Here is a 27,713-nt window from a genome sequence, read left to right on the forward strand (position 1 = left end):
GCCAATTAGTGTTTGGGTATCCATTGCCACCTCTCCATTGCTTGCTGCTGGTTTCTTTTGAGGAAGACTTACAGCAGGCTTTGCAATGGTCTGGGAAGCCTGGTACTGGCCAGGCTTTCCAAAGGAAAAATGTGACTATCGAAATATTATTCTCCTTTTTCTTTTGCTCCTATATGGTACTGATAGTAATGTTTTCCAGGCAGTGTTCTGTCTCTGTCTACTGAAATACATATTTAGACAAAGAATTATTTAAAAATGCTTTGTTGCCAAGACACTGAATGAAATGTACTAGTGATAACTACAAAGACAACAAAATGGTCTTGTTTTTCCTTCTGCTCTAAAACATGCAAAGTATCTCAAAATCAACAAGTAGGCTTGATTGGATAACATGTATCTACATTAAGAGTGGCTGATTTCAATGTGTTTTGAAATGCTTCAGAAAGCATTTGCTTCAGAAAACAAATGCTTCAGAAAGGTCAGATGTACTGCTTGTCACTGCTGCTCCTTTATGCTGTGTGATGTCATGGAACACTTTGAAGCACGAAGAGGGAAGTTTAGATAAACTTTCAAAATTCACCGTAAAAAAAAAAATCCCATTGCATCCCTGTTTAAAGATATAAAATAGGTAAAACTTTCAGAGGTTTTATTCTTCCATTTAAATTTTTTTTGTTGGTCTGAGTTCTTCGGAAGAATTGAAGGGAAGAGCCACTTTTATTCATAAGATTTGGTTCAGAAGGGTCTGATAGTCAGTAGAAGAATTTTTCAGTACTTCCATTGGAACAAGTGGGATGGGGATATTCTGTTCACACACCACCATCTCGTACAGGGGAGCAGCCTCCAGAGCGAGAGCCGACAAAGAGATGGATGAAATGGGCTGCTGCAAGTCCTGCAGCCTGACTGCATAATTTGCAGCCTGTCCTGTAGTCCCAGATGCTGCTTCCTCTTCCAGGCTAATGTTTATAGATATTTCATTTCTTTGACAAGGGTCCATAAGAGAATAGGGAGGGGGATCATCTGTGGGAATATATATTTGTGTTGCTCCTGGCCCCACACATTCATCGTAGCTGAAAGAAAAAAGAATTTTTCATTAGACTCCTGTGAAAAATGCCACAGTATGCTATTTTCAGCATAACAGGGGCAAGTAAAGTGAGAAGTGAAGGATCATCTGGTGTTTTGTTCCTCAGCCTGCATCCTTGCTTACCCTGCCATGTGAGACACTCGAGCATAATACTTAAAAGCACATCTCCAAATACCTAAAGATAATCCTGGAGGTCTTGGTGAAAGTTCAGACCACAACCTCCTGCATGAAAGTAACATGTGTGGCAGCACTGTTTAGCTGAGGTGCCTGGGGATAAGCCCAGCTCCTTACAGCCGGTCACACAGGATTGGGAGGAATAGCACTGGTGGCTCACACAAAGCTGTGCACGCTGCCCCAGTCGCCGTAGGCGCAACACTGGGAGGGTTTGTTCCTGCTCTCAACTGCTTGTAAGTATCTAAGTTAGAAAATGGCTGGGGAAAAAGGAAGTGGTGTTGCCATTTTACAGTTATGAAATAAGGTATAGAGAGAGTATTGCATCAAATGCTGTCCTCCTGACTCACTGGTCTCTGGTGCTCAGCCAGCAGTTGCATGTGGTGGGTTGTCTGGGTTGCAGATCTGTGCTGGCAGAGGTAGCAGGATTTCTTGCTGAGGTGCAGAGCTGTGATGAATAATCTTGACAGACTTACGCTGGGCATTCTGAGACTCGGCAAACTTCCCGTCATGTTCCTCATGAAAAGGAGGAATGCAAGACAGACCAATTTGTGGGATTTCCATGAGGAGCCAGCTCAGGTCTATCTAGGCTTTGTAGTTCTGTCTGTGCCACCAAGCTAGAGCCAGGGTAAACTATTACCTCCACACTCCACTACCCTGCTCAGTGTTTGCTGTCCGGGTGTGAATGCAGACAGGCACCTGAGATTGGTGCTTGGACTGCAGAGCCTAGGGAGGCCCACAACGGGTAAATAATGAGCCTGGATAGACTAGTGTGTCTTTATGCCCATGTTTTCCTGTGCTCTGTGTTGCAAGAAGGGGATGGGCATGGACAGAGTGGATATGAGCAGGCTCAATGTGTTTGTACTGTTCTGTGCTGGCACTGCCCAGCCGTCTGAGCCTAAGGGCTCTGCAGAGATTGCACTGTGGCCCCAAGGAGCCAGGAGATGGCCTGGCAGGCTTGGCGCTGAACTAGAACTGGTGAATCTGGTCTGTGATGCATCACCTGTTTGTCCACAAACTAAAGCTGACTCCACTTTTGCTATCAAAACAGCCCAGGTCTAGTGGTCTAAAGGAAGGTCCTGTTTTCCTGTCTCACTAGCTACAGGCAAAAGTGAGGAAGAGTCATAACATCATGATCTTAAACATTGTACCTGCTTTGTTTGTGCCTTATTTAATTGTTTCAGGATCATTTTAAATCCAATTCTGAAGGAGGGAAAGTTTCCTGTAAAAACCTTTGCCTACTCAGTTAACCTGAAAAGCAGTTCTGCTGGAGCCAAACGAATTAAGAACCCATTTCCTCAACCACACTAACTGCAGAGCTATTAAGATCTTGGATATTTCCTGAAACTTAGGATATTTAACGTATGTCTTACCAGTAGACGGCAGGCAGTCATTCTGCCCCCTGTAATTGCATTACTGCCAGACTAAACCCAAGCTAATAAACCCTACTTGTAGATTATAAGTGGCTTGCAGCAGGGCAGCTTGTGTTGGCTAGAGTGAACTCAAATCTACTGCAACCAACCATGGAGGCCCTGCCTATTTTTCTAATACTTGGTTCTGCTGCACTCATTCATACCGTTCCCTCAGAGCACTCCTGTTGATTTTGATGGTATTGTTCCTAGTCTGGGTGATGGAAGGGGTTTTTGGGAAAGGTAAGAAAGTGAAATCTTAGTGCTAGGTTACTAAATAACTCAAATATGCACAGGTCTTCTTATTTTTTACCTCCCCTTTATCTTATTTTTATATTAATAAGAACAATGGTTTTAGATTCAGACTAGAAAATTTTGATTTCCCCATCAGCAAGAATGGTGTTTAAAAACATAACTCTGTTCTGAAGATCCTGACTCGGGCCGCTAGATACTTTGGAAACATGTCCCAGCATGCAGGAGGTCAAATTGGTTTTGTATAGCATGTAGAAAAGATTAAGTCCAGCCTCTTCTAAGCCTGCTGAAGCTTTCAACCGTACCTGATACTCTTTTAAAAAGTCTTCAACCTCAGTCAGACATTGAGGACCTGATGTCTTCAACTCTTCATGAACTCAGTGAGAGTACAGGAAGAGCCACTCTTTGCACAATTACTTACTATGAGTTGCATCTTTACTTAATTTACATTTTGCTGAGCCAAAGCCCAGTGAATTTATTTAAAATCTTTCCACAGATTTTGACTGACTTAATCAGGCTAATGAAGAGCACCTACTGGGTCCTATTACCATAGTAAAAGACTTTCAGTTTTGGAAAGCCCACAGTAATGTGAGTTTCAAGGTGGAAAATTCTGAATCTTTCTGCTGAGACACAAAAGGGAACAAGCTTCTCTGTCTCCTGATTCTGCGCTCCGGCCCAGCACAAGGGAAATCTGCCACTGACCTATAGGAGAAATGGGCACAGTATGAACCTTCTACTTACTGTTGTTATCTGATCATGTGCATTTCTTTCCCTTGGATTTAATTTAGCATCTTTCATGGACCCGCAGCTCTGTAGAACTAAAATGCTCGGTGGCATAAATAGCAAAATGATCTTTTGTGAAGGACATTTTTAAGCATCAAGACAAATGGGTAGCAAATTATAGTATTCAAGACCTGGCATTGTAGTGTTTAGTTCCAAATATCAATATATTAGTGTTAGGGCACTTTTTCTTCATGCATATGATGGATAAAAAAATAATTCTCTCTTTTTTTTTTTTTCCTCTCTAAACTCCAATGCAAGTAATGTTCCCCCTGCCCTTTTTGGCAATTAAGTTCACATCTTAAAAATCAAATAGGCCAGTAAGGAACACATGCCAGATTTTCAATTAAGTAACTTTTTGACACCTTCACAGCTGTACCTACAGATTGTTGTAGCCAAGGAGGCAACTACAAATAATTCAAATAACTTTTTTTTTAAAAAAACTTCTTATATTTCATCACAAACTTACGATCTTGATACTCAGTTTCCTGTGAGTGTGATATCTTTGCTTGTAATGCTGCCATTCCAAACAGCTATTGCTATGATACTAGTAGTGGAGGCTACAGGTTCCTAGCATTTTCAGTTGAGGAGAGAAAGGAGATGAATGAAGGTCATACAAGCAACTTTAACTGTGTATTTTTTTCCCCTAGCTTCTGAGTGTTTTGTGATTTTTTTTTTTTTTTTTTTTTTTTTGGTGGGGGGGGGTGGGGGTGGGGGTGGTTGGTTGTTTTTTTTTTCTTCCAGAGTGCTGTTATAGGGGTATTCCTGTAGTATAACTAATGAATTATCAACACTTCAAGCATGAATTTTTATTTTGCAGGCAGGAAAGCAGTGTCTCTTCTTCAAAGAGACCATCATATGTAAATATATGCCTCTAGTCTTTACCAGGTCTTTTTTTATTAGAGGATTTTAAGCAAGTATTATAAGTAATACACAGTTGGACAGGCACCCACTGTCCATCTATGTTGGTGATTGGAAAATAATTTATCAAAAGATTTAAAGGATTACTTTACAAGAAGTTGTAATAGCAATCATTTCTTGCAGTTGATTGTATTGATTTGAGTGATATTGGACTAAATCCTTACTGTCCTCTTAAAATAAAGCTTTGTGTTTGAGGATAAGAGGCGAATGGACTCTTGCATACTGCAGTGAGGTGTGTATCATGAACTAAGTGGTACTGCTAAGTTGTCCTGCAGTGAAAGGTCTGCACTTTTGACACAGCTTTTAGGTTTCTTTATTTTTACTTGCAAACAGAGCAAACTAGAATAGAGTGAAGGAGCTGCCTTCTCATCAGCCTGTATGCAGACCTCAAGACCCGAGGGGCCAAGCGGTACTATGTAATGATGGCTACCACTGAAAAAAAACCAGTTCATCCATAACAATCAGTAGAGATGATTCCTAATATTAAAATGATACTGTTACATGCAAGTCACTTAAGTATAGTAACTAATGCTGTTGATTTCAGCTGAGAAGGTGTCAGCTGTAAAGCTCAGTGATGTGTAAAGCTGTGCTTTCAACATGAGCCAGTGTCCACGTCATTGAAGGGAAGCGTTCCCTGCCGTGTTGCATACTTCCACTGTTTTCCTTGCACTACTTCTTCCCAAATAAGATCACCACTGGAGCTAAATAGGCAAAAAGGTCATATGTGTGTGGTTTTTGGTGCATGTGTGAGTTTTTGTTGTGTGGTTGTTTTTTTTTTAAGTTGGCTTTGGGTTTTTTGTGTGTGTGCGCTTTTTTTTTTTTCTGGGATTAATTTCTACTGATCTAGCTACCTGAGTTGGAAGCTCACAGCATAGTCAGATGGGCATCAATGTAACACAAGGGAAGCAGAAGTATAAGAGATGGGGAAGTCGGGTAGGTCTTAGACCACAGCTCACAGGCAGAATTTCTTAGCCACATCATAAAAGTGCAACCTCAGTAACTGCTAAGGTAATGACACCTACATATGTATGTGTATATATGTTGTATGTGTATATATGTTATATGTGTGCAACTGAAAATGCAAGAGCATGAAGCTTCCATGACTTAAGTGGAAAAACAAAAATACTTGCTAGTCTCTTGCAAAAAACTATGAGTTATGTTTTGTCTGAGAGATTCAGTTCTGTGAAGTTATTGTACATGTAAAAAGTAGCTGATGCTTGAAGTTCAGTACAGCAGTCACAGGAAAATCCTTCTAGACAAGAAAGCAAATGATTTTGAAAAGTATTGTGAATTCACTTTAATCCATTATTTTTTTTAAATTATATTAACTTAAGGTTCAGTGTATCTTACAGTTATGAGAAGGAAGGAGTTACTGACCATGAAATGTGCTGTTGTCTACTTTTTTTTTTGGCCTTGTTTCTTGTCAGAATAACTTCATTGTCATTGTAGACTATGCTATTGAGTTTTTAAGGGATAATTATACTAGGAAAGGCAAGGAGGGCTGGTGTCTGTTAATGTCATCTTACTGCATGTAAATGTGATCCACAAAGAGAAGAATATTGCCTAAAAAATACAGCAGCTCTTCAAGCTGACCTTATTGACTCAGAATGTTGGGTGGGGAGAAATAACTTCATGAATTTGTCAGGTCTCATTGCAATAAGTATTAGGATAGGTTTGTTGCTAAGGAAACCCAAAAGAGCTTATTTAACTAGCTGTCATTCATAAATTATGACCTACTCTCTGGGGAAAGAAGAAGGTTCTACTTACAGAATTTTTTAAGATGCAAACAATAGCTAGTGCAAAAAAAGGCAAATCTGGGGAATGAAGAATTCTTTGTGAAATAGATGTCTTTTTGTTTACTTCATTCATTTTTTATGTTATGACTCTACTAAAATTGCTCCTGTTGCATAGTTTCCATTTTGATGATGACCTACTGTCATCTTTTAATAATGGTAAACAGAATCACTAGATCTGGAAAGTACATGTGCTGATGGGTTTAAGCTATGATGAAAACAACACAAAGGATTTTTGTATGATGTTGTTACCTAATAAAGAAAAGCTGAAATTGGAACAAATATACCGTAACTCTCTAAAAGGAGGATCAAGGGAAAAAGATAATGTGTTTGACCGTGTAAGTAGTTCAACTGATGATGCTATCTCTGATCACACAATCTACTAACAGCTGGGTTTGTAGGATAGCAGCTGGGAAGTCTGTCAGTGTTTCCTTTTCCTTTGAGGTGCTTTTTCTTAAGATACATATATTCTTTGCTGATATGTAGCTACCGTGATGAAATGTATAATTTTTGACAGAACTGCTCTTATAGTGACATGTCATGAGACAGGATATTTTTCTATTTTTTTAAATACTGATGGTTTCCATTCGAGATACTAGGTACATCTACTAACTATATTTTGACTCTTCTTTTGCATGCTTTGTCAGTGATTTATTAAGCATTAGTTTAATATTTTCATATAACAGCAATCCATTCCATGTTACTGATTGTCTCAGTCATTTACTTAGTTTAATTCTTGAACACTGACTTAGAATGAAGAGCCAAAACATCTTTGTCTATTAAAAAAGAAACATCCTGAACTGTTGGGGTCTAGCGATTAGGAGAATGATAGTGTAAGAATAAGCAAAGGTAGTTAAGTGGCACCTCCTTGATGCTCTTTCAGCCTTCCTAGTTATTGTGTTCATATGAAATCAAAATCCATCTGTTTCTGGGCCTGGGTAGTATTACATGAGAATTTTTTACTACGACTGATCCCAAATTACATGAGTGAAGGTGGTGAGTAACACACATATGAGACCCAGAGATAACAGCCTGCAGTGTCAGCCAAGCCAGGGCCCTGAAGGAATGATCCAATGCTCCATAAAAATCACTGGAATATTTTCTGGGAATGTTTTGTCGTATATGTTTGAAATGCGGCTATTTAAACAAGGGCCGGGGGGGGGAGCTCTTAAGGTACTCTGGAGGAACTTCTCTTTTCTTATTAGCTGTAGAGGGATGCTGATCTCCTAACTTAATTGACTTTTAAGCTCCCAGAGGTGTGGTAAATGCACCTTCAAGGTGCCTGCCTGATCTTGGAGTGGGTAACCATGAACAAATAACACTGTTATTTTCTATTTTAATGTTTTTAAACAGTAAAAAATGTAACCCAAGGTATTTTTCATGGAAACAGCTAAGGCTCAACCCTTGAATAGACAGGAAACGTGGAATTAATTTTTTTCCTGCCTTTCATCTGTTCATAGTTGTTTCTGGAATTTCCCATTCCCCACAACTACAATAGGAGTATTTGTGTTAATAAGCACTAAAAGCCTGGCTCTTTATTCTCCACTATGTGTGAAGATAATCTTGAGGAAGTTGTGACTCTTTGATGAATAAATGTTCCAGATGAAAATTAAATGTAAACAGTGTTTTCATGAGAACAAATACCAGACAGCATTTGAAACTGGTATAATACAGTTTTAACATACTTGTACAGCTTTAAGCAATTAAAATAAATGTTTTAAATAAACCAAGTCATTCTATGATTAAGATTTTATATGATACATTTCAGCCTGGCATTAATTTTATATGTAATAAGAACCACTTGATCATAAGTAGTACTTAGTCCCTGGATTTCTGTAACCATTTGCAGCAAATGACAGTGAAGCTATGGGCACTGGTTGAGTAATAATGATTAGTTAAGACAAATTTATTTAAAAATAATCTCTTGTAGCCTCCCAAGCCATAGAGTTAATCCACAAACAGTCCAAACAGTCTTCTAAATGACAATACTGTTTTTTTTTTTTTTGCATGTCAGCAGGAATGCTTAGGACCTGCTAATATTTGAGGAAGTTTGCCATGTGACATGTTTTAGGATCACATTCCTAGAAAGGGCTCTGCTTTAATTATTTTAGGAATAAATTCTAGAGCAGATGAAGGAAATACTAGCTGCAGTATACAACAGAAAGTCTAACTACTCGGAAATCAGAAAAAAATATTCCTTTTTTTTCAGTACTGTTATCAATGACAACAGTTTTAAGTTGTGATTGTTCTGCATGGCACAATAGATTTCTGTTAGAAATGCTTGGTGCTTCTCTTTCATCACGTTTTTCTGCTTTCACTGCTGCAGGAGTTTTTTTGGTTTTTTGGTTTCTTTTTTTTTTTTAATATGCAGTAATAGTTTCACTCTAGAAGTGCAAACTGGGACAGGCGTAGAGAGAGGCTGGCCAGATGATACAGCGTCCCAACAGATATTTTTAATGACAAACAGGGAAGAGAACTTCGTGCCTTAACCTCACAACATGCAGGCTGAGGTGTGAGAAGATTTTTGACTACAAATACAAGAAGCAAGTAGAGAGAAAGGCATGGGTTCTTAAGAGGAATGGAACTGCCACAAAAAGAAACTATCATAAAACGGCTGTAAATGAATTTAAGCTGGAAATAAGGTTGCCATAATAATTAGGAATTAGGTCTGTCTTTAGGTATTCTGGAATGAGTATAATGGGACAAAAGATCCTTATAAACGCTGTTATGGAATAGGTAAATTTCTATTAAAAATGATTACTTGGAGCACTAGGGGTGGGATTGGGTAACTGCAGAAGATCCTTTCGAGCCTATGTTCCTCTGACTGAAATAGCTTCCTGAAGGATGATCTGTTAGTAGAAAATGTCAGGATGAAGGCAGCTCGAGGGGCAAACCTGTTCATACAGCATATATAACTTGATGGTGCTGCCACTGATGTGGTAGCATTCACATCAGCTGAGAACCTCACCATGGCAGGGCTCTGTTTAGAGATACACCAGAGACATCTGAAATACTAGTCTACATACACGCGTTGGGATCTCACTTACAGACTCTGACCTCTAAAGGGCTGGCTTAATGTTGGGCACTAAGGCAATCTCCCTGTGCTCACTAGATGGGCTGTGAATTGCGGGTGTCATGTAAAAAGCCCTTCACAGCAGACAGCAACTAACTAATCAAACAGCAATTAACTTGTTTCTATACCTAATATTAATTAGGAGTAGCACTAGGATGTGAAGGGAGAGGCTTTTGAGGGTCTAGTTGCTCAGAATTTGGAGTTGAAAGAATTGAGAGTTTTATCTCCTGTCACGATTTCCCATGGATTTAAAACTGTCATATTTACAATGGTATTTTTTACGTTAGTGACTGAAAAATCTCTGTGAAGGTATTGAAGTGAGATCTGAACTTAACCACAAATGTCCATCTTGTGCTTTGCCAACTGTCATTGTAATGTGCCAGAAGCTACCTACCTTGCACGCTTGCAGGAAAAGTGGCCTTGGCAAAGGAATACAAGCACAACATAACATGTTTCTATGTTAGTTTCCTGCAAGGATAATTCTGTCTTTCAAGAAAAACTACAAAGCTGGTTCAAGCCTTCTCCCTCTGATATGGCTAACTTGCTTCCTCAGAAGTGGGGGATTGAAAAGAATGTCTTAGAGAAGAAAGTACCTTATGTAGTTTGTTTTTTCTGGTTTTCATATTTAGAGCAAAATTAGGGTCTGTCTTTAAGACATGAGCATTTCCTTTTGCCACTTTAAAGTAATTTTGAAATTAATTTGCCTGTTTAAACAATGCAGACTGAACATGGATATTAAGAGTACTGGAATTTATCAAGCCTAAACAAGACAATTTTCACTAGAATTGATCCTATATAGAGTAGGCAAGATGACCATATGAGGTAGAGTGAGCACACATAAACAAGGAAAAAAACCCTCAGTGTGTTCTAATGTGAATACTAGGATAATGGGTGACTAACAGGTTTTTATCATAGTGTGCCCTGCAGGACACATTTTGATGGGAAATACAGAGAGGACTTTGTAGCTTCCATTAAAACTATTCCTGAAGCTAAATCCCTCCATCTTGCTCAAGAGTCATTCCTCAGTGATGTTCTGTATTAGACAGTCATGAGCCACAGATGAAAAAGGTGGTAACCTTAGTTGCCTCAAGCTCTCTATATACCATTAATATCCAATCACTAAGGAGTGAAAAAGCACTGAGTGAAAAATCAAGTGGGGTGAAATGCATTTCCTCTGGCCAAAAGGTGAAAAGTTGATAAAATTCTTTTCCTGCAGGGAACCTCAAATCTCCTCATTGTTAGGGTTTTAGAGACTCTCTTCAAGAAAATGCAATAGTTTTTAATTTACTTGGTCTTTGGTACCGTACTTCAAACCACTTAAAACATGTAAGCTCAAATTATTTTTAAATAGCTTTCTTATATACATAAAAAGATAATTTGGAAAGCTCACTTATAAGTGCATGTGTTACAATTAACTCGGGGCACAGTGAACATGAGCACGAACTCATGATTTCTATGTATAAAGGTATTATCCACACAGTGTCAACAGTATATGTTTGGGATATGTAAAGTCCAGAAGACTTTTTGCATTAAAGGTCTGCTGCTTGTCACATAATTCCAAAGAACACTTTTTTCTTTTCTTTGAGTCTAAGAAGTTTAAAGATACTAAAAATTCAATTAGATGATTTTGCTCATACCATCACAGTGAATGTTGAACAAATTGGCAAATATTGGATTTACAGGCTTTCCAGTATTTCTTTCAAAGTCATATTTACTATGATAGTTAAACTGTGGCAGGGAGATTGTTCTTATACTTTCTTCAGGTTGAATTTGTTAAAGTTTCCTAATTTGGGGGGGGAGAAGAATTCTGTGATTTAGAATTGTTACTAGATCACCAGGGTCATCTTTCTCAGATTATTGAAGTTTCTTAGAAACAAATACTTTGCCATCTCTGGTAACACAAACTATGAAACATTAACTTAACTTCTAGTGTTACTACAAGTATTTGTACATGTTAGAAATAGGCTCTAAAATACAAACCCTTACATCTTGAAACTGCTTAGTTCATATGCACTGTATTTTGTTTTTATATTTCCCCTCTACACCTCACATAAAATCAATCTGACAGATGCTAACACAGATCTGAGATTCATTAGAAAGTCATTAATTATCCTAAAGGGATGTTTATGGATAGGAGCACTGTATATTTTGGGCTGTCAAGACAAATTGGCCAAATGGCTTCTCTGTAATCACCCTGAAACTATTGCGAACTAATGACAAAACTCAGTGCGTGGTATTCCTCTAAATCTAATGTAAAATCTAAAGTGAGAAAGTGGTTAGTAGAAGTGTCTATGGTGATAATCAAATTGAGCTTCAAATGAAATTTGTGATTTAGATATCAAAGCAATTAAATTACTAACATCCCAAGGCATTTTTCAGAAATTAATTTCCCAATTAAAGTTTTAATATAAATAGTATTTTGTATTGGACTTTCGATTGGAGAGTTGACAGTGGGCAGTCCTGAACAGTCAGCTTTTCCTCAGCCATAAAAACGGGTACTCTTAACTCTGACTCTGTTTCATCAGCCTTCCCCTAAAATTCCTTTTCCACTCATTTCATGGTTTAAAGCCAACCTGTAAAATCTAATGAAAACATTCTAGACTGATTATAATCACTCCCTTGGCCAAATAGAGGTGTCATGCTTTCTACTGAAATAATTTCAGAAAGTACGGTTTTAGCAAAAATAGTACGTTCAAGAATACTCAGCTCTGCAGTACCTAGTATGCAGTGATGTAATGCTGTTGCCCCTTGCAGGCTGTATCCAAAGCTAATGCCTTGGTGTGTGCTTGTGGCAGCAGGACACTCGTTTCCACTCACTGAATTCTTTCACTTCAAATGTGTGTTATTTGCCAGTGCAGTTGCTTTCCTTGCTGCTCTTCGTTTCTGTTCTGTTTATGCTACAGTTGCATTATTAGCTTTTGGGCATGCTAGTTTAGCTTTAAATTACATCTTGCACTGCATGAATTAGAAAGAGGAATTGCATTAATTTAGCCAGTGCTACCTTTGAGTAAACCTACTCTTCAAAACATAATAATATGTAACAAGATTGATCCCAGTCAGTTAATATTTTAAATGCACAAGGTCAAGCATGTCTTGTTTATGCTTCGAGGCCATGTCTGACAGTCAGTTTTCCTGCTGTTAGCACTCATCAGTCCAAATAATCTCCACGCTCTACTAATTAGAAAAAATATATTTTACTAGTATGCCATGGAGGAGAGTGTAAAGGTAGCTATCCAGAAATTTTTCAGGCTCTTACATAATGCACTGTATTCACACAATGCTTCTCAACCAGTGCTTTTCTGAACAGAAAGTTACGACGGACTATATAACGTATTAATAGTAAGTTTAAATGTCTCTCTATGTAGCTTTGCTTTCAGCCATCTGCTAAGCTCTGCTTCTCCTGAAGTCTTCTCCAAGTTGGGTTGCTAAGATATAACTTAAGATTTTGATCATTTGCCAAAGCCACTTTTTCTAAAACATTTAACTATGGCAGCAGTGAGAAAACAGCAAAACCATTAACAATAATCTTTACTTTTGACCTGTGATGCAGCACTGCAGTTTATGGTATAAGCAGTGTTTCCTTGTGTATGGAAGAGCAAGATCTTTGGCCCCTCAGGGATGCAGTCCACTCAGCCCTCAAGGGAATCTTGAGGTGGCAGTGGTTGGACACCTTTATATCTCTCTGATCCTAGTATTGATGTCCCAGAATAGTTTCTTAGGACAAGGGAGGACACAAGATAGTTAACTTGTGCCAGGCTCATTACAGAAGTAGCTGGAAATACAGGAAAGCACAGATCCATCTAGTGCTGTCCCATATCACTTAGTCTCCTTCCAAACAGAGAACTCCACAGAGTTGGAAAATCCTTCTTTGGGCCTGTTTCAAACTGGAAATGGAAGCAATCTTTGGTATAATCTTAGGAGACCTCTCTACTAAAGAAATATCTTCTCAGAGCTTATTCACAGGAGTCTGAGCTTGTTCTCAGAAATCTGGCCAACTGCCTGCTCAAGCTGTTGCTTGGGTGTCAGCTGGTTGGCTTTTATTAGTAAAGACTTGTGGGTGTGGGTCCAAAAACCAGTCTAAATTTTTAAGTGGCTTTAGCTGAAGTTCTACAAATTTAGATGCCAGGCTCAAAATAATTTTTCACTTGTGAGCCTTCTGCTAAAATATTTACACAATCTCTAAAAGCCCATTTATTATATAGCATGACTTTGTAATACATAAAGGGTTGCTTGAGGAACATACTACTGACTTGCTCTATTTTGTATAAGTATACAAGCAGTCAGAAAAGGGCTGGTCTTTTATCAGTTTAACTCAAAACAGTATCTGCTTAAAAGGCAAAGAGGGGGGGGAAAAAAAAAGGGTCCTGACTGTTCAACCACTATTTGCTGTTTGTAAGATACAGCAGTACAGAAAGCCTGAAGTGATGTTCCGTTTAAAATGATTTCTGTTGGTTCATTGGACATAACTGAATTCCTTCATTTATTAACCTCAAGGTGCATGAGGCACACAGAAGAGATAGATGGCCTAAAGGCCAACTCTTTTCACTCATAATGGCCATTCTTGTACCCTGTGAATGCAGGCACACAAATGTGGAAGGAGCTGCTGTATGATTTCTGGAATAACTGTCTTTGGACAAAGAGCCTCTTCTAATTGCCTTGGGAGGTAACATGACTAGAACTGCCTGATATTTGAAGGATGCTCTTCTGCAAAGATGCTACTACAATTCAGGCAACTATGGCTTTCCAGAGCAGGTTTGGGTTAAACAGGTAAAATGGTAGTCATTGTCCTTCACAGATTACTCATATAAGATGAACAATCCCAAACAATTTTCTCACTATCCTAAATGGAGGTTAAGTACAATTCCTGGGTATGTCAGAAAGGTATGTTTTCTTCAGTTCTGCTTTCTGATAAAACACCAGGGTTAAGAAAGCTGAGAAATGAGACTTGATGAAAAATATGGAAAGGTTTAGAGGTTTCTCGCACTCCCCGTGCCGCCCCCCCCCCCGCCTTTTGTTTTTCCTGTTCACTCTGATCTGAACAGTATCAAGGTCAGTAATATATGTAACCTAAAAGTTCTTGCAAAAAGTATATATTTTTCTCCTGGAATTGAAACTTGGACTTGTAAAATAATTTCTTTCAAAGACATTCGTAAGTAATTTTACTTGTGTCTTTAATTAGTATGCTATTTAATATGATAAATTTTAATGTGAATATTAGTAAATGAGAATTGGCTGTATACATGCCTTTAGTAAAGATATATTCTGCTAAGGAAAACTTGAACTTGTACTCAAACTAAACAACGTCTGTCTGTATTTAGAGTTTGTGTGACCTGCATTTTTGTAGTGGGTATAGCTCTAGCAGTTTTATTTTTTTCTTTAACAGGCTTTGCAAGGGCAGGACTGTAACACTCAATCTTAGAAAAGTGCTTACCGTGGAGGTGAATCGGGATACATGACGTTGACCTGAGAAAGCGTATCCAGATAGGAACCAAAATCAAAAGCTGGGGGAAACTCTTCCATGCAGGTGGATCTCAGCTCTCCAAAAGAGCCACCATAAGAGAAGCCATCTGGAGCTGGAAAACAAGCAATTAATACTTGCTGCTCTTTTCCTCCGTGGTGGATTCTCTGAGATAGTATCACTGTTTATAACATGGGCACATATAAGAAAATAAAACCTGAGGCAGAGGAATTACTGGTATTCTGGAACAATCAGGTTTGACAGGACATTGCTTTAAAAGCAAGTTAGCATCACCTGTAGATGAACTGTGGTGTTTCAGGCTATAGTACAGGGACTATATATTCAGTGCTGCCCTCCAAGATGCAAGTGTCTAAAGCTTTTCTTGTGCTGCAAAGGTTGAAAAGGAGTGTCAGTTCATTTGCATGCAACTTCAAACGTTAGCAGGATTGCTGAAGTTTCCAGGAGTTGCATACATTGAAACCTTGACAGTTCTGTGAAGGTTTTTAAAAGGAGGCTTAGGTGTTTGATTGCAGGTATGTGTCTTGAAAATGCTGTTCTCAATAAAAACACTCACAAAAAACGGAAAACCTGGAACATAGTAGAGAAAATCATCAATCTGCCTGCTCCAGGGCTTTCTCGGTGCTTTCATGCAAGAGCTTCATAGCTCCACAAATACCAAGAAGTTAGTGCTATTTTCTGTCTCAGAGGATAGTTAGTTAATGCTCAATATTCTGGGGTAAATTTCCCTAAGAATGTCCCAAATTGTGGAAATGCAGCAATCTCTGCTCCCTGCAATTGTCTTCCAAATAAAACGATCCCTCCTTTTCACTCAATACATTAAAATAGTACCTGGAGAGAAGGGTCAGCTTCTAAAGTGACATAAAAGTAAAGCAGTGTCTCTCTCAACAGAGGGTAAAAGGCAGGAATCACTTGAACTGCCTGTTCTCCTTCTGGCAAGTTTCACCTCTGCCAATCTATTCTTAAGGAATCTACCACAGAATCATAGAATCTTTGGGTCAGATAGTCCAACGCACCTGCAGTGAGCAGGGACATTTTTCACTTGACCAGGTTTCTCAGAGCTCCGTCCAACCTGACCTGGAGTGTTTCCAGGGATGGAGCATCTACCACCTCTCTGGGCAACCTATGCCAGTGTTTCACCACCTGCATTGTGAAAAATTTCTTCCTTATAGCTGGTCTAAATCTGCCCTCTTTTAGTTTAAAACCATTAGCCCTTGTCCTATTGCTACAGGCCCTGCAAAAAAGTCTGTCCCCATCTTTCTTATAAGCCCCTTTCAGGTACCGGAAGGCTGCAATAAGGTCTCCCTGGAGCCCTCTCTTCTCTAGGCTGAACAACCCCAGCTCTCTCAGCCTGTCCTCATAGGAGAGGTGTTCTACCGCTCTGGTCATTTTGGTGGCCCTCCTCTGGACCCGCTCCAACAGGTCCATGTCTTTCCTGTGGTGAGGGCTCCAGAGCTGGACAGAGTACTCCAGGTGGGGTCTTTACCAGAGCAGAGTAGAGGGTCAGAATTGGCTTCCTTGACTTGTGGGCCCTGCTTCTTTAGATGCAGCCCAGGATGCAGTTGGCCTTCTGGGCTGCGAGCGCATGTTGCTGGCTCATGTCTGCTTTTCATCCACCGGGACTAATTTAGTCTATCATGCACTGTGCTTTTCTTTTTGCTTGGTAAGTGAAGGAAGCCAACTTCACAGTGACTCCTGCTGCTTCCATGCTGGCCAGTGGAAACGTGCTGAGATATTAGGATGGTGTGTGCTAATGTTAAAATTTTCACTTGGGTAGATTTAAATGTAGTGATTGAATCTTAATGGTCAGTATTTTATCACGCCAGAGGATTGCTGTTCATGCGTAAAACAGTAACTCCAATTTGTGTTTAACTATTTAATCCCAAATTAGCTGCTGAAAAGTGGGGAAAAATAATAGTAGACACTGGTTTTCTGATTCTTTTTTTTCTTTTTCCTGCAGTTATGTTACCATGGGAGTTTGCATTTTGCTTCTTTTGGAGTCTAAAATTTATTCCCAAAGCATAGACATTATTCACTTATCTGGATAAATGTTTCTATAAAAGCCAAAAATATTCCTAGCTCGAGCTGGACAAACTGATCCTAGGAAATATGTTTTTTAGACATGAAAATTCCTCGTCCAAATAATTAAATGAAGTCAAATTGACTTCAGTGGGTACTTGATTTACCTCAGTAAAATCAAGATTTGAGCCAGTGCATTTTTATGTGGCTCAGATACTACTATCTTTTCTATACAAAGGAAAAAACCTCAACAATATGCAAAGAACAGTACTCTCATAACAAACGGCAGATATAGGAGCCTAACCACAGATGACATAATTGTTGATGCTCCACTCAATTCATTAATCTATTTATCATTTGAATTTTTACTAGCTGAAGACTTACAAAGTAACTTTTTTAAACTGTTTTTTCCTTAAATATAGAATTCATCAGATTCTGTAATTTCTTTGACAAATTCGCTTTTAACTTCTGATCAGCAAACACAAAATTGGCCAAAAATATAATTCTACAATTAACTCCTTCATATTCCCAAATCCTTTTAAAGTATGGGTGTTTTTGTCAGGGGGCAAGGAGGTAGGGATTGGCACTTTTTTGATAGCAAACCAGTCTGTTTGATGTTGATGACAGTTGTAATGACATTGTAATGACAATGCCTTGTTGTTCTGTTTATACACAGTTATTAACTTTTGTAGTCAGAAATGAAGTAATTGCCCAGTCGTTGTAGGCTGGTGCACACTGCAGAAGTTAAAAGATTCCTGGCTTTCCAACAAGTAGAAGTTACATTGTATGCTATACCAAGGTTGTAACGGGATATGAAAATAAACTATCAGGATTCTAGTGATGGAGAAGAAATCTTATACCGTATCAAGGAAAAATAAGCTGTTTAAACAAGGCTCATGCCGACAGCATTTCTTATGTTAACCATTAACTCTGGAGCTTATACTATGTGAATTAAGTGCCAGCACAAAGATGCTATTAAACTACAGAGCTGCCTGTGACCTACTTATCCTATTTTTAAAATTTTTTCTTTTTTTAATCCCTTGCACAGTGGCCAGATGCTTTTTGTTGCCTGTAGCACCACATTTTAATAAAGTTAGGCATTATCTTGGCGATAACTAGCTATCTTACCATAAACAGCATCTCTCCTCAGATGTGGGTGTCTTAACCGTCCATCCTTTCGCAGACTGCCAACAATGATTGTAACACAGGATAGAAACAGCACAAGTCCGATCACTACTCCAGCCACCAGAAGGGGTGAAACAAGTAAACTGGTATCATTTCCGTTTTCACTGTAGCTGGGGAACTCACTGGTTGGGCTGCTCTGGTTCAAGTGAACTTCTGTACAGCAGAGAGGGAAAGAATGTGTCAGTTGTGAAAAGACACATTTACAAAGTGTGGTTATACAGGTGCCAAAACTAAGGGCTTTCAAAGCCATAAGATACAGCTTGAGACAGATCCATTGTATAAATTCATGCTCTGATGGACAACCCATTTATTAGACCAATTTCTGGAACTGCCAGTGACTGACTCTGGGGGAGTCACTTAGCAATTGTTTCCCTGTTATTGAGGAATATCCTGCTGGAGTCAATGGTGTATGTTGCGTAAGTTTGACTGCTTGTTCCTGGAAGGACTCTCTGTATCATGAACTGATACTGAAAGAAGTTCAGCGCATCAGAGGTAATGTGAAAACTCAAAAATTTGGGCTCCAAGCAGAATAGAGGAATTGTGTGTTGTTATTAGGTGTGAAAAGACTCCAAGGTTTTGCAGAGAAAGTTTCAGGCAAGAGTGAAACAGAGGAGCATGCTTTTGTATCATATGGCACGTTTTAGTCTGTGGGATAAGTCAGCATCCCAAGAAACTGATTCGTAGCAGAGGGGGGAAGAGAATCATTCAGAGTGTGATTCTTAGTGAGGCACTGGATTTTCATCAAAGCTGTGGCTCTTTCTTAGGCAGAAGCTCGGGCAATATGGTGGTCCTCTTGGCCTTAACATCTAACAAACTGTTGAAATAGATGTTGAAATGTTGAAAACTGTCAAAATAAGCACTTAAAATTTACTCATTAAAAACTTGAAAGTAAATAAACTTAATTTATTGCTCCCCATATGTCTAAACAATAACCCAGGGATGGTGGCAATCCTCTGCTTTAGTCCAGGCTTTCCTAGTGTTCCAACTGGCTACGTGCCTTGTGGAGAGGTTAGGTTTGGTGCAGTCACTCTCATTTCATCCTCCCTAGTTTGGCCTGATACAGTGTAAGGAAGGAGCTGTGTGGGCAGGCAGACCTCACCTTAAGACAGGGTGGACATATTGTGCTGCAGTAGGTACACCCTGCGCTTCACCAGGTGACTGCAAACTGAGCTGAACTCTGTGTGGCTTGTGCGTCTTTGTTCCATGCAAGCAGTTCTACACAGCAACATTACTACTCTCACCCCATTTTGATTTTTCAGTTGAAATACTGTATGTAGCAAAAACTAACTGCTTTCCTCAGTTAAATAATACATGTAGAGATTTTTTCTTTTAAGTTCAACAATAAATCTGCTTAAGGGAGAAAATGGAAAATGCAAGACTATCCCAAGCTATGAAAAGTCATAATAACTCCAGTAATTTATCCCCACGTCAAATATCCTTTTGAGACAAGCTAAAGAGAGGTATCAAAAGTTAAACAGTAAATTTCCTCTAGAGAATCAACCGGTGACATATGATTATATATGTGAATTAATTGCCCATAGATGTATTTATGAGGGATTGTACTGCTAATGGGGCGCAGGTAAATGTTAAAAATTATGGGAAAAAGGATTCGGGATTTCAGCAGATAGAATCTCTGCTTAAGTAAAAGGTTCTGTATGTTTATTTGTGGACAAAAGCTTGGGCATGCAGTAAAGGTAACCAAATTTGGGCCTAGGCCTTGAAAACAAGTTGCAATAAGCACCCATTTTCCTATCCTTAATCCACAGTTTATTAAAAACCAAAGAAACAAACACACTCCCTCTAAATTAAAAAGAAATCTCTCATTAGCTGCTCAGTATCAAACTAATAAAAATAAACAAACTCAGTTTTATTGATGCAAAAAATTATTGGAGATGCATATATACCAAGACTAACTTTCTAATATGGCATGGATGTATTTTTATATCTGGCTATATGCCACTTGAACAGATATAAGTGGTTTCCTACGGAAACTAAGGCTATCAAAGTCTTGCTCTTTTGAGTGTTCTGTAAAGTGAGTATGTGGTTTTGGAAGTGCATGTGCTTTTTACATGGATAGGTGTTAGCAGGTATTTTTTGGCAATGTTTTCCCCACTCTTTTCCTTTGGGATATACCGCTTAGTGTCTTGCAGTCACAATAAGCTTAAAAAGATGATGGCTTCAAGCCAATGTATATTATCATTGGCTAACGCTTGACATTGAGAGATCTGACTACAAATATAAAAAAATGTGGAATTAGCATGTAGTAGGGTTTTTGTTAATTTTTTAGAAGCACTTGACTGTTGGCTGAGAAACTTTATAAGCAATTAAGATAGCCAAGAAATATGCTGAGCTTTTGCAAAGCATTTTATCCCAAAAGAGAAAACTGAATTTTCTGAAAATTAAGCTGATTCTACAGCATTAAGTCAAAAGGGTGTTGAAAACTGAAAATACTCTCAGTGCAAAGAGAGTATTAAGGGTATGCATTTGGGTATGGAATATGTTTGAGAGGTAGATTCCGCTGATCTTATGTCCCTTGCACTAGAACTAACTTCCTCAAAGTTTGCAAAATTCTAATAGCATTTCTCATTTGTACTTTTTTTTAACTGTCTCTGTTAGTAATGTGCCCAACAAGTGTGTACTCCCGCTGGCTTTCTATAGCCTTATTTATTCAGATTTTTGCAAATTCTGTCTTTGAAAGATGCATATATCATAGCAGTGACAGTTTAGTTTAAATCACAATTGCAGGGAATCATCACTTGAACTGAAAGTACTGGCAGGTAATTTATTGGTAATATTGGCTCACTTGCAAAGATAAAAGGGAAGAATCAACTTTGTTGCCATCGTGATGAGAACATGAGCCTGGGGTGTGAGGTTGGTCCGCGCACTATCAGGCTTGTGGTCTTCAAATTGAAGTCAAACAGTAGTGAAACTGGGGTTGGTGATAAACTTCCTGTCAAGTCAAGTTTGGGATCGAAAAGAGGCTGCAGTGAGAGCTTTCAGATCTTTTGAAACTCAGAAAACTTCTAAATCATCCTCTTAGCAGGAAGGCACTGTCTAAAGAAAAGTAGACTAGACTAGATCTTTTTTTTTAGTTGTGTATGGAAGCCAGCTGGTATCTTAACACATTGACTATGTTGGACATTCCTGTGGTGCCAACCAGTGTGAGCACTAATATTTGGTCCTACTTTTCTTTATAGGAATTTAACAGGTTAGCAGTGACTTCAAATAGAAAGTACTCTCTCTTATACTCCTCACTTGAACTTGAGGTGTTATTTTTTTATGTCAAGACAGCCCATTTATCTAGCATGTTCTCAGGGCTTCCTTAGCTGTTCCAAATCTTGTCTATTTTATCTCTTGTTTCTCACCATCATGAATCTTTCTTTCTTTTTTTTTTTTTAATGCTCTCAATCTAATTGAACCCAGTCTCTGGTAAAGACAAGATGTATTGCAATATTGCTGTTATTAGAAGGAATGAATAACTCCCCTTAGCCTACTTCCTAAAACAATATGCAGCTGATAAATTTATCTTATGGTATTACTTTCAATTTGACACTGTGAGTCTAGTCCTCCAGACTTCACAGACCAACTTACTACTATGGGGGTTGCTCAGGTGACTAACAACTACAGAATGAGATGCTATGTTGATATAAATTCTTTGGTGTTGAATTTTTTGGGGGCAAAAGATGTTTACATTATTTTTGGCAAAGGAATGTCTTATAAATTTTTTTCCTCTTGTCCAAATACATCATCTTTTGATAAACTGTACATTTCTGTATATAAATATATTTGTTTTTTCATTCAGAATGTAAGTATCTGGGAACTTACGTAAAGCTCATGAATATAACAGCTATAGCGGAGTGCTAGCTTTTTTTTTGAGGTAAGTTGTATTTTTTGCCATGAAACTGCAAATTGTAAAAAATACATGCATACTAGATGCACAAACCATTGCTTTTACCCAGTGTAAATATCCAGTAAGTATCCAGTTTTATCCAGGGTGTTGTGTAACTAACCAGACAGGGCACAAATGGAACATGCTGGCTGTCGCAGGCAAAGGGCACATATGGCTGAGCAAACACTTAATTTAGAATGAGACTACTAGTGGAAAATTGCCTACACTATCCATTTGGTGTTAGACAATAAATTATCAATCTGCAAAATCGCTTAAATATCACATTATATTAATTTACACAATGATCCTGCATCTCAACAGACCAACTTGTAAGTAACTGCATGTAACTGAAGGAGGTGTAGTACAACTCTGTCCTGGTTTCAGCCAGGGTAGAGTTAATTTTCTTCACAGAAGCTAGTGTGAGGCTATGTTTTGGATTTGGGATGAGAAAATGTTGATAAGGTGCTGATGTTTTGAGTTGTTGCTAAGTACTCAAGGACAGTCCAGCTTCTCGTGCTGGCCTGCAGCGAGCAGGCTGGGGGTGCACGGGAAGCTGGGAGGGGACACAGCCGGGACAGCTGACCCAGGCTGGCCAAAGAGATATTCCATACCATATAATGTCATGCTCAGTATATAAAGCTGGGACAAAGAAGAAGGAAGGGGGTGGAGGGTCGTTCGGAGTTATGGTGTCTGTCTTCCCAAGAAACCATTACGCGTGACGGAGCCCTACTTCCCTGGAGATGGCTGAACACCTGCCTGCCCATGGGGAGTAGTGAACAAATTCCTTGTTTTGCTTTGCTTGCGTGCGCGGCTTTTGCTTTACTTATTAAACTGTCTTTATGTCAAACCATGAGTTTCCTCACTTTTACTCTTCCGATTCTCTCCCCCGTCCCACCGTGGGGGAGTGAGCGAGCGGCTGCGTGGGGCTTAGTCGCCAGCTGGGGCTAAACCATGACAAACTCTTTGGTGTATGTTGTGCTTTTGCCTGCTCATTAACCTGTCTTAGAAAGGGAAAAGAAATGTCCCTTCAAGCTTGGCAGTAAGTAATGTTGAAGTTTCATTTGAGTCAGATCCTGTCAGAATGAAAGAGAGAGAAGCCACTCCTCGGCGCTGGTGAGGCCGCACCTTGAATACTGTGTTCAGTTTTGGGCCCCTCACTACAAGAAGGATGTTGAGGTGCTGGAGCGTGTCCAGAGAAGGGCAACGAAGATGGTGAGGGGTCTGGAGCACAAGTCTTATGAGGAATGGCTGAGGGAACTGGGGTTGTTCAGTCTGGAGAAGAGGAGGCTGAGGGGAGACCTTATCGCTCTCTACAACTACCTGAAAGGGGGTTGTGGCGACGAGGGTGTGGGTCTCTTCTCCCAAGTAACTAGTGATAGGACAAGAGGAAATGGCCTCAAGTTGCGCCAGGGGAGGTTTAGATTGGATATTAGGAAAAATTTCTTCACTGAGAGAGTGGTCAGGCATTGGAACAGGCTGCCCAGGGAGGTGGTGGAGTCACCACCTCTGGAAGTGTTCAAAAAACGTGTGGATGTGGCGCTTCAGGACATGGTTTAGGGGACATGGTGGCACTGGATTAATGGTTGGAATCGATGATCTTGAAGGTCCTTTCCAACCTAGTGATTCTGTGAAATGTCTTGGCGTGCAGTTGTGTCATGGGAGCTTGGTTCATCCAAGATATAGCCCTTTATTAGGAGTGGCTTCTCTCTCTTTTACCTGCTTGCATCCCAGATGAGACAGAAAGGAAGTGCTACATATAAATGAAAATCACTTCTCTCCATGCTGAAATAGTTGTAGGTTTTTTGTTTTGTTTTTTTTTCTGAAGGCACAGCAGTGCCAGTGAAGCTGCAGTGGTCTGCCTTTATGAACGGTTCCTGTTCAAACATGATTTAGTCTGGCCAAGGGTGACCAACTGTATTCTGCACTTGCTGCTGTACTGTGAAATAAGCCTCTGGCTGCAGCTGCTATCAGGCTGCTATCAAACTGCTTATTTCTGTAGCTCCCAGGCAGGAGTTCACAAAATGAGTAAGGTAGGTGCATTACAAAAACAAGCCGAAAAAGGTTTTGGATCACAGGCTGGATTTGTACAGAGCATCACTGTAGCAAGGGAGAGGGGGATATTATTCAAGTCATTGAATGCAAAGCCCCCATAGGAGCTAAATCTAAGGAAAAAAAAAAGGTAGGGAGAAGTCTCTGTTTGATTCAAAGCTATTCCATCTGGATGCTGAGGAAGTCTGGAACCTCTCGCTTATGCTAGATAAATGCCAGGATGTCACCTGCTTATGGGACTTACCTCCGTTATCCCAAGTATACTTCAGGAGTGGCTTCAGATCAAAATCTGGCCTGCATTTGATTTACACTTACAGTTTCTTCAAGTCTTTTATTTTTGTGCAAACAACCTGCCAGTTTTAAATAGAATGGCAATTTAACAAGTTTTGGGTTTTTTTTAACCTTTCCAATCCCTAGGTGTAGTGAAAGTATTAAAAAAACCTTCTGTAATTCCATAAAAGGAAAAGCTTATGAGAACAGCTCAGCTCTGTCAGACATGATATTGAAGCGAGCACATTTTCCATGTAACACTTTGGATGGATCTGTGCTTTCTTCTGACTCTCTGGCTAAGAGTCCTTCTTAATGATAAAACTGGAAACGAATGCTTCTCCTCATTATGAAAAAGAGGAAAATACTGTGCTTTTTCCTAATTCTGACCAGTTTGGATAGGGAAAAAAACTATGTATGTTCTCCTCAAATAGCTTCTTGTGATCTACTTTTTGTCTTCTTGCAAGACTACCTTCTGCGCCTCTAGTGAAAGATTCATCTTGGCACACCTATTGTTGTATGCCCCATCACGTAAGATCTACAGCAGCTGTGATGGCACCTTATTAAAGTAGAAGTAACTAGGGACCCACAAAGACTTAAAAACTGAGTAAGTACAGGGAGTTTGAAGCTATCATTAAAGTATGGAAGATGAAAAATTGGTCACTGAAGATTTTGTAGGTCTGGCTATGGTGATGGCTTGTGTCAAGTGTAATGAATTAGGTGGCACTGCCTTAACATTTGAATGCACTGCATGTTTGGGTTCTTGCCCTCTAAAGCAGCTATACAGCAGACTGTCATGCTACAATGTAAACTCACATCTGTGTGTGTTTAACACCAAAAGAATAAAACCACTTAGTTCACCAGTTATACCCGTTCAGCTATGGGAACACTGTGCATCAGATTCTTCCTATATTCTAGAGAGATACAGGAAGCAGATAAGAACTGCCACCTTAGTATGTTTAATGTTTAAATAGTGATTAAAAGGAACCGATGCTGCTGCTAAGAACAGGCAAGGCTATTAGTCCTTTTGCATTTATCTTATTATCTTGTAGCAAAGTTAAGCAAACAAGTGGAAGACTACAATAATCTGGGAAATGTCCTCTCTATAAATCAGCTTTACAAGAGCCATACTAATAGTATGGGGAAAGGAATTTTCAGTTCTGGAGGCTCGGGAGCACATTTAATTCTCCACACTGCTTGCCTCTGCTACCTGCAGCCTACGGGCCAGTCACATCTTGTCCTCCTGTTCTGTATGCTTTTCTGACTTGCATGTATAAAATTAAACTGCCTCTTAAGCAACGATTGATATTGAATAACCACACAGGGATTGCTTCAAACTTTTACCTTAATGCGGCTTGTAAAGGGCATCATGTGGTATACATATTCATAGATTAAAGAATGGTTGATCTAGTTTAGCTCATGTATATTGTGGCTCAAACTTTCTTCCACTTACTACTTATGAGAGACCATTAACTTGTACTTCATGGTAGCTTATCTTCTGGAAAGGTACTTAGTAGTTATTTGACCAAATCGATGAATAAATAAATTTTGCTGTCAGTTGCTGCAACTGTGACATTTAAACAGTTTGTAAAACTAGATGATATTAATTATTTTTAAATTTGAGGTAAAAATCTTTCTATACAAATGGTTAACTAGTCTTGCCTGATTATTGCTACTGTGGGAGATACTTCAGCATAATCCAAACCCATATGAATGCTATTAACCAGGCAGGACCCATGAATCTAGACTAAGTTTCTATGCAGCTCACACTGCCTCTTTGATCTTTCTCACTGCGTATGTATGTTCTAATCATAATTAAAACTTTTCACTGATTAATAGTAAAAAATCAAAACCTTATTCAGACAGGAGACTGTGATAGGGACATTTCAGTTTTATCTGATGCACTCAGCTTAAACTGAATTTGGAGCATACTTACAGGTACAAAAGCCACCCATGACCTTGAGAAGCTCATCCAAGGCAGAAAGGGTGGCCTTTCCTTTGAGATATCTAACTCTGCCTTTTTATCATGTCTGCTGGCTATCAGATAATGACTTTTCCCTTCTTGCATTGACATTCTTATTATAGAGCCAGAATGAGTAAGATTGGATCACCAGCAGCCTGCAAATTGAGAATGTCAGAAGCAAAGAGAATGTGGCTGCATAAGGGCTCAGAAAATAAATCTTTTCAGATGCTGTGGCTTTAGGGTATTATGTTGATGTCACAGCAGCATGTATAGCTGCTGTTTCAAATTAACAGGAAAAATCTTCCAATTTTCAGATCCATGGTCTATTTTATCAACATGATAAATACCATTGCAGTGAAACAAATCACTCTGGAAGTATAACAGCCCACTTTGTGATGGACAATGTACTTCTTCCCCTATTTTCTCATATACAAACAACTTTGAACTAATACAATTTTATAAGCAGGACCTGAGCCTATTACTTTTTTCCAGAAACTCTGTATTAGGGCTTGGAAATAAGAATGATAAGAATCCTATTTTACCCATTAAAGTTACCTTCACAAGCTCTAATCCAACTTACGTTGGTAATGACTTGACCAGGGCAAAAGCAGTAATTTTTTTTATCGTGAGAAACTCTGGTATTTTGGCACATAAGCTTCTTGTATAGAATTTGAGGAAAAATATAGCAATATAATAATTTTTATTCTGAGAGAAAGGCTTGAAAAAATGTAATTGGCAAATAGTTCTCTATTTACCTCAGCAGTCTGTCTGCTTGAACTGTGATCTAGGAGTCTCATGTCTTCTTTTTAGGAGGTTGAGCTCTGTCTGAACTATATCTAATGTGACCTAAAGAGGTATCTGTAGGGCATATGACACCTCATGGAAGATGTAGCCCAGGCAGGAAACCTAATCTATATCGGGGGACCACCAAAAAGCCAGAACTCCAACAGAAAAATTCCATTCTTTACAAACCTTACTTTCCACCTCCATAGAGAAAAGGAGAAGGCAGTGATGAAATTCTTGCTAGCTCTAACGGTAACAACTGGTGAGCAGCTGACTTGTGTTCTATTGCCTGCTATATGCCTTTATGAATCTGTAAATCAGCTATCCACTTCTGATTATTATTAAAATGACTCAAACTTATGAGACTTCTAAAATTATGAAGTTTTGTATTTTCCTTGTGTTGCATTGAACTATTCAATTTGCTGTATTAACCAGCATCTTTCAGCAATCATTAACATGCTCACATGATTTGAAACTGAAAAAGAGCTAATAAGGATGATATCTGCAACAAAATTCTGACTGAACTACTAACTGAGCTTCAGGAATCATATCTACCTTATATATTCCTTGAACACTCCTTCCAGAGTGCTTGTGGCTATGTGCTG

The 27,713-nt window shown here is 39.0% G+C and overlaps 1 protein-coding gene across 1 annotated transcript in view; it reads right to left on the reverse strand.

Annotated features, from left to right (window-relative positions):
• Positions 1-715: 715 nt before the first annotated feature.
• BEAN1 (brain expressed associated with NEDD4 1) overlaps positions 716-27,713 on the reverse strand; it is a gene marked incomplete at both ends in the record, with an annotated part of 60,802 nt that continues 33,804 nt past the window's right edge. The window contains 3 exons of the mRNA XM_082005772.1: positions 716-1,064; positions 14,909-15,050; positions 18,101-18,310. Of these exons, the coding sequence (XP_081861898.1) occupies positions 716-1,064; positions 14,909-15,050; positions 18,101-18,310 (701 nt within the window). The remainder of the gene's footprint in view (positions 1,065-14,908; positions 15,051-18,100; positions 18,311-27,713) is intronic.

Source organism: Phaethon aethereus (assembly GCF_964289735.1).
Source record: "Phaethon aethereus genome assembly, chromosome: 13".
NCBI lineage: Eukaryota > Metazoa > Chordata > Aves > Phaethontiformes > Phaethontidae > Phaethon > Phaethon aethereus.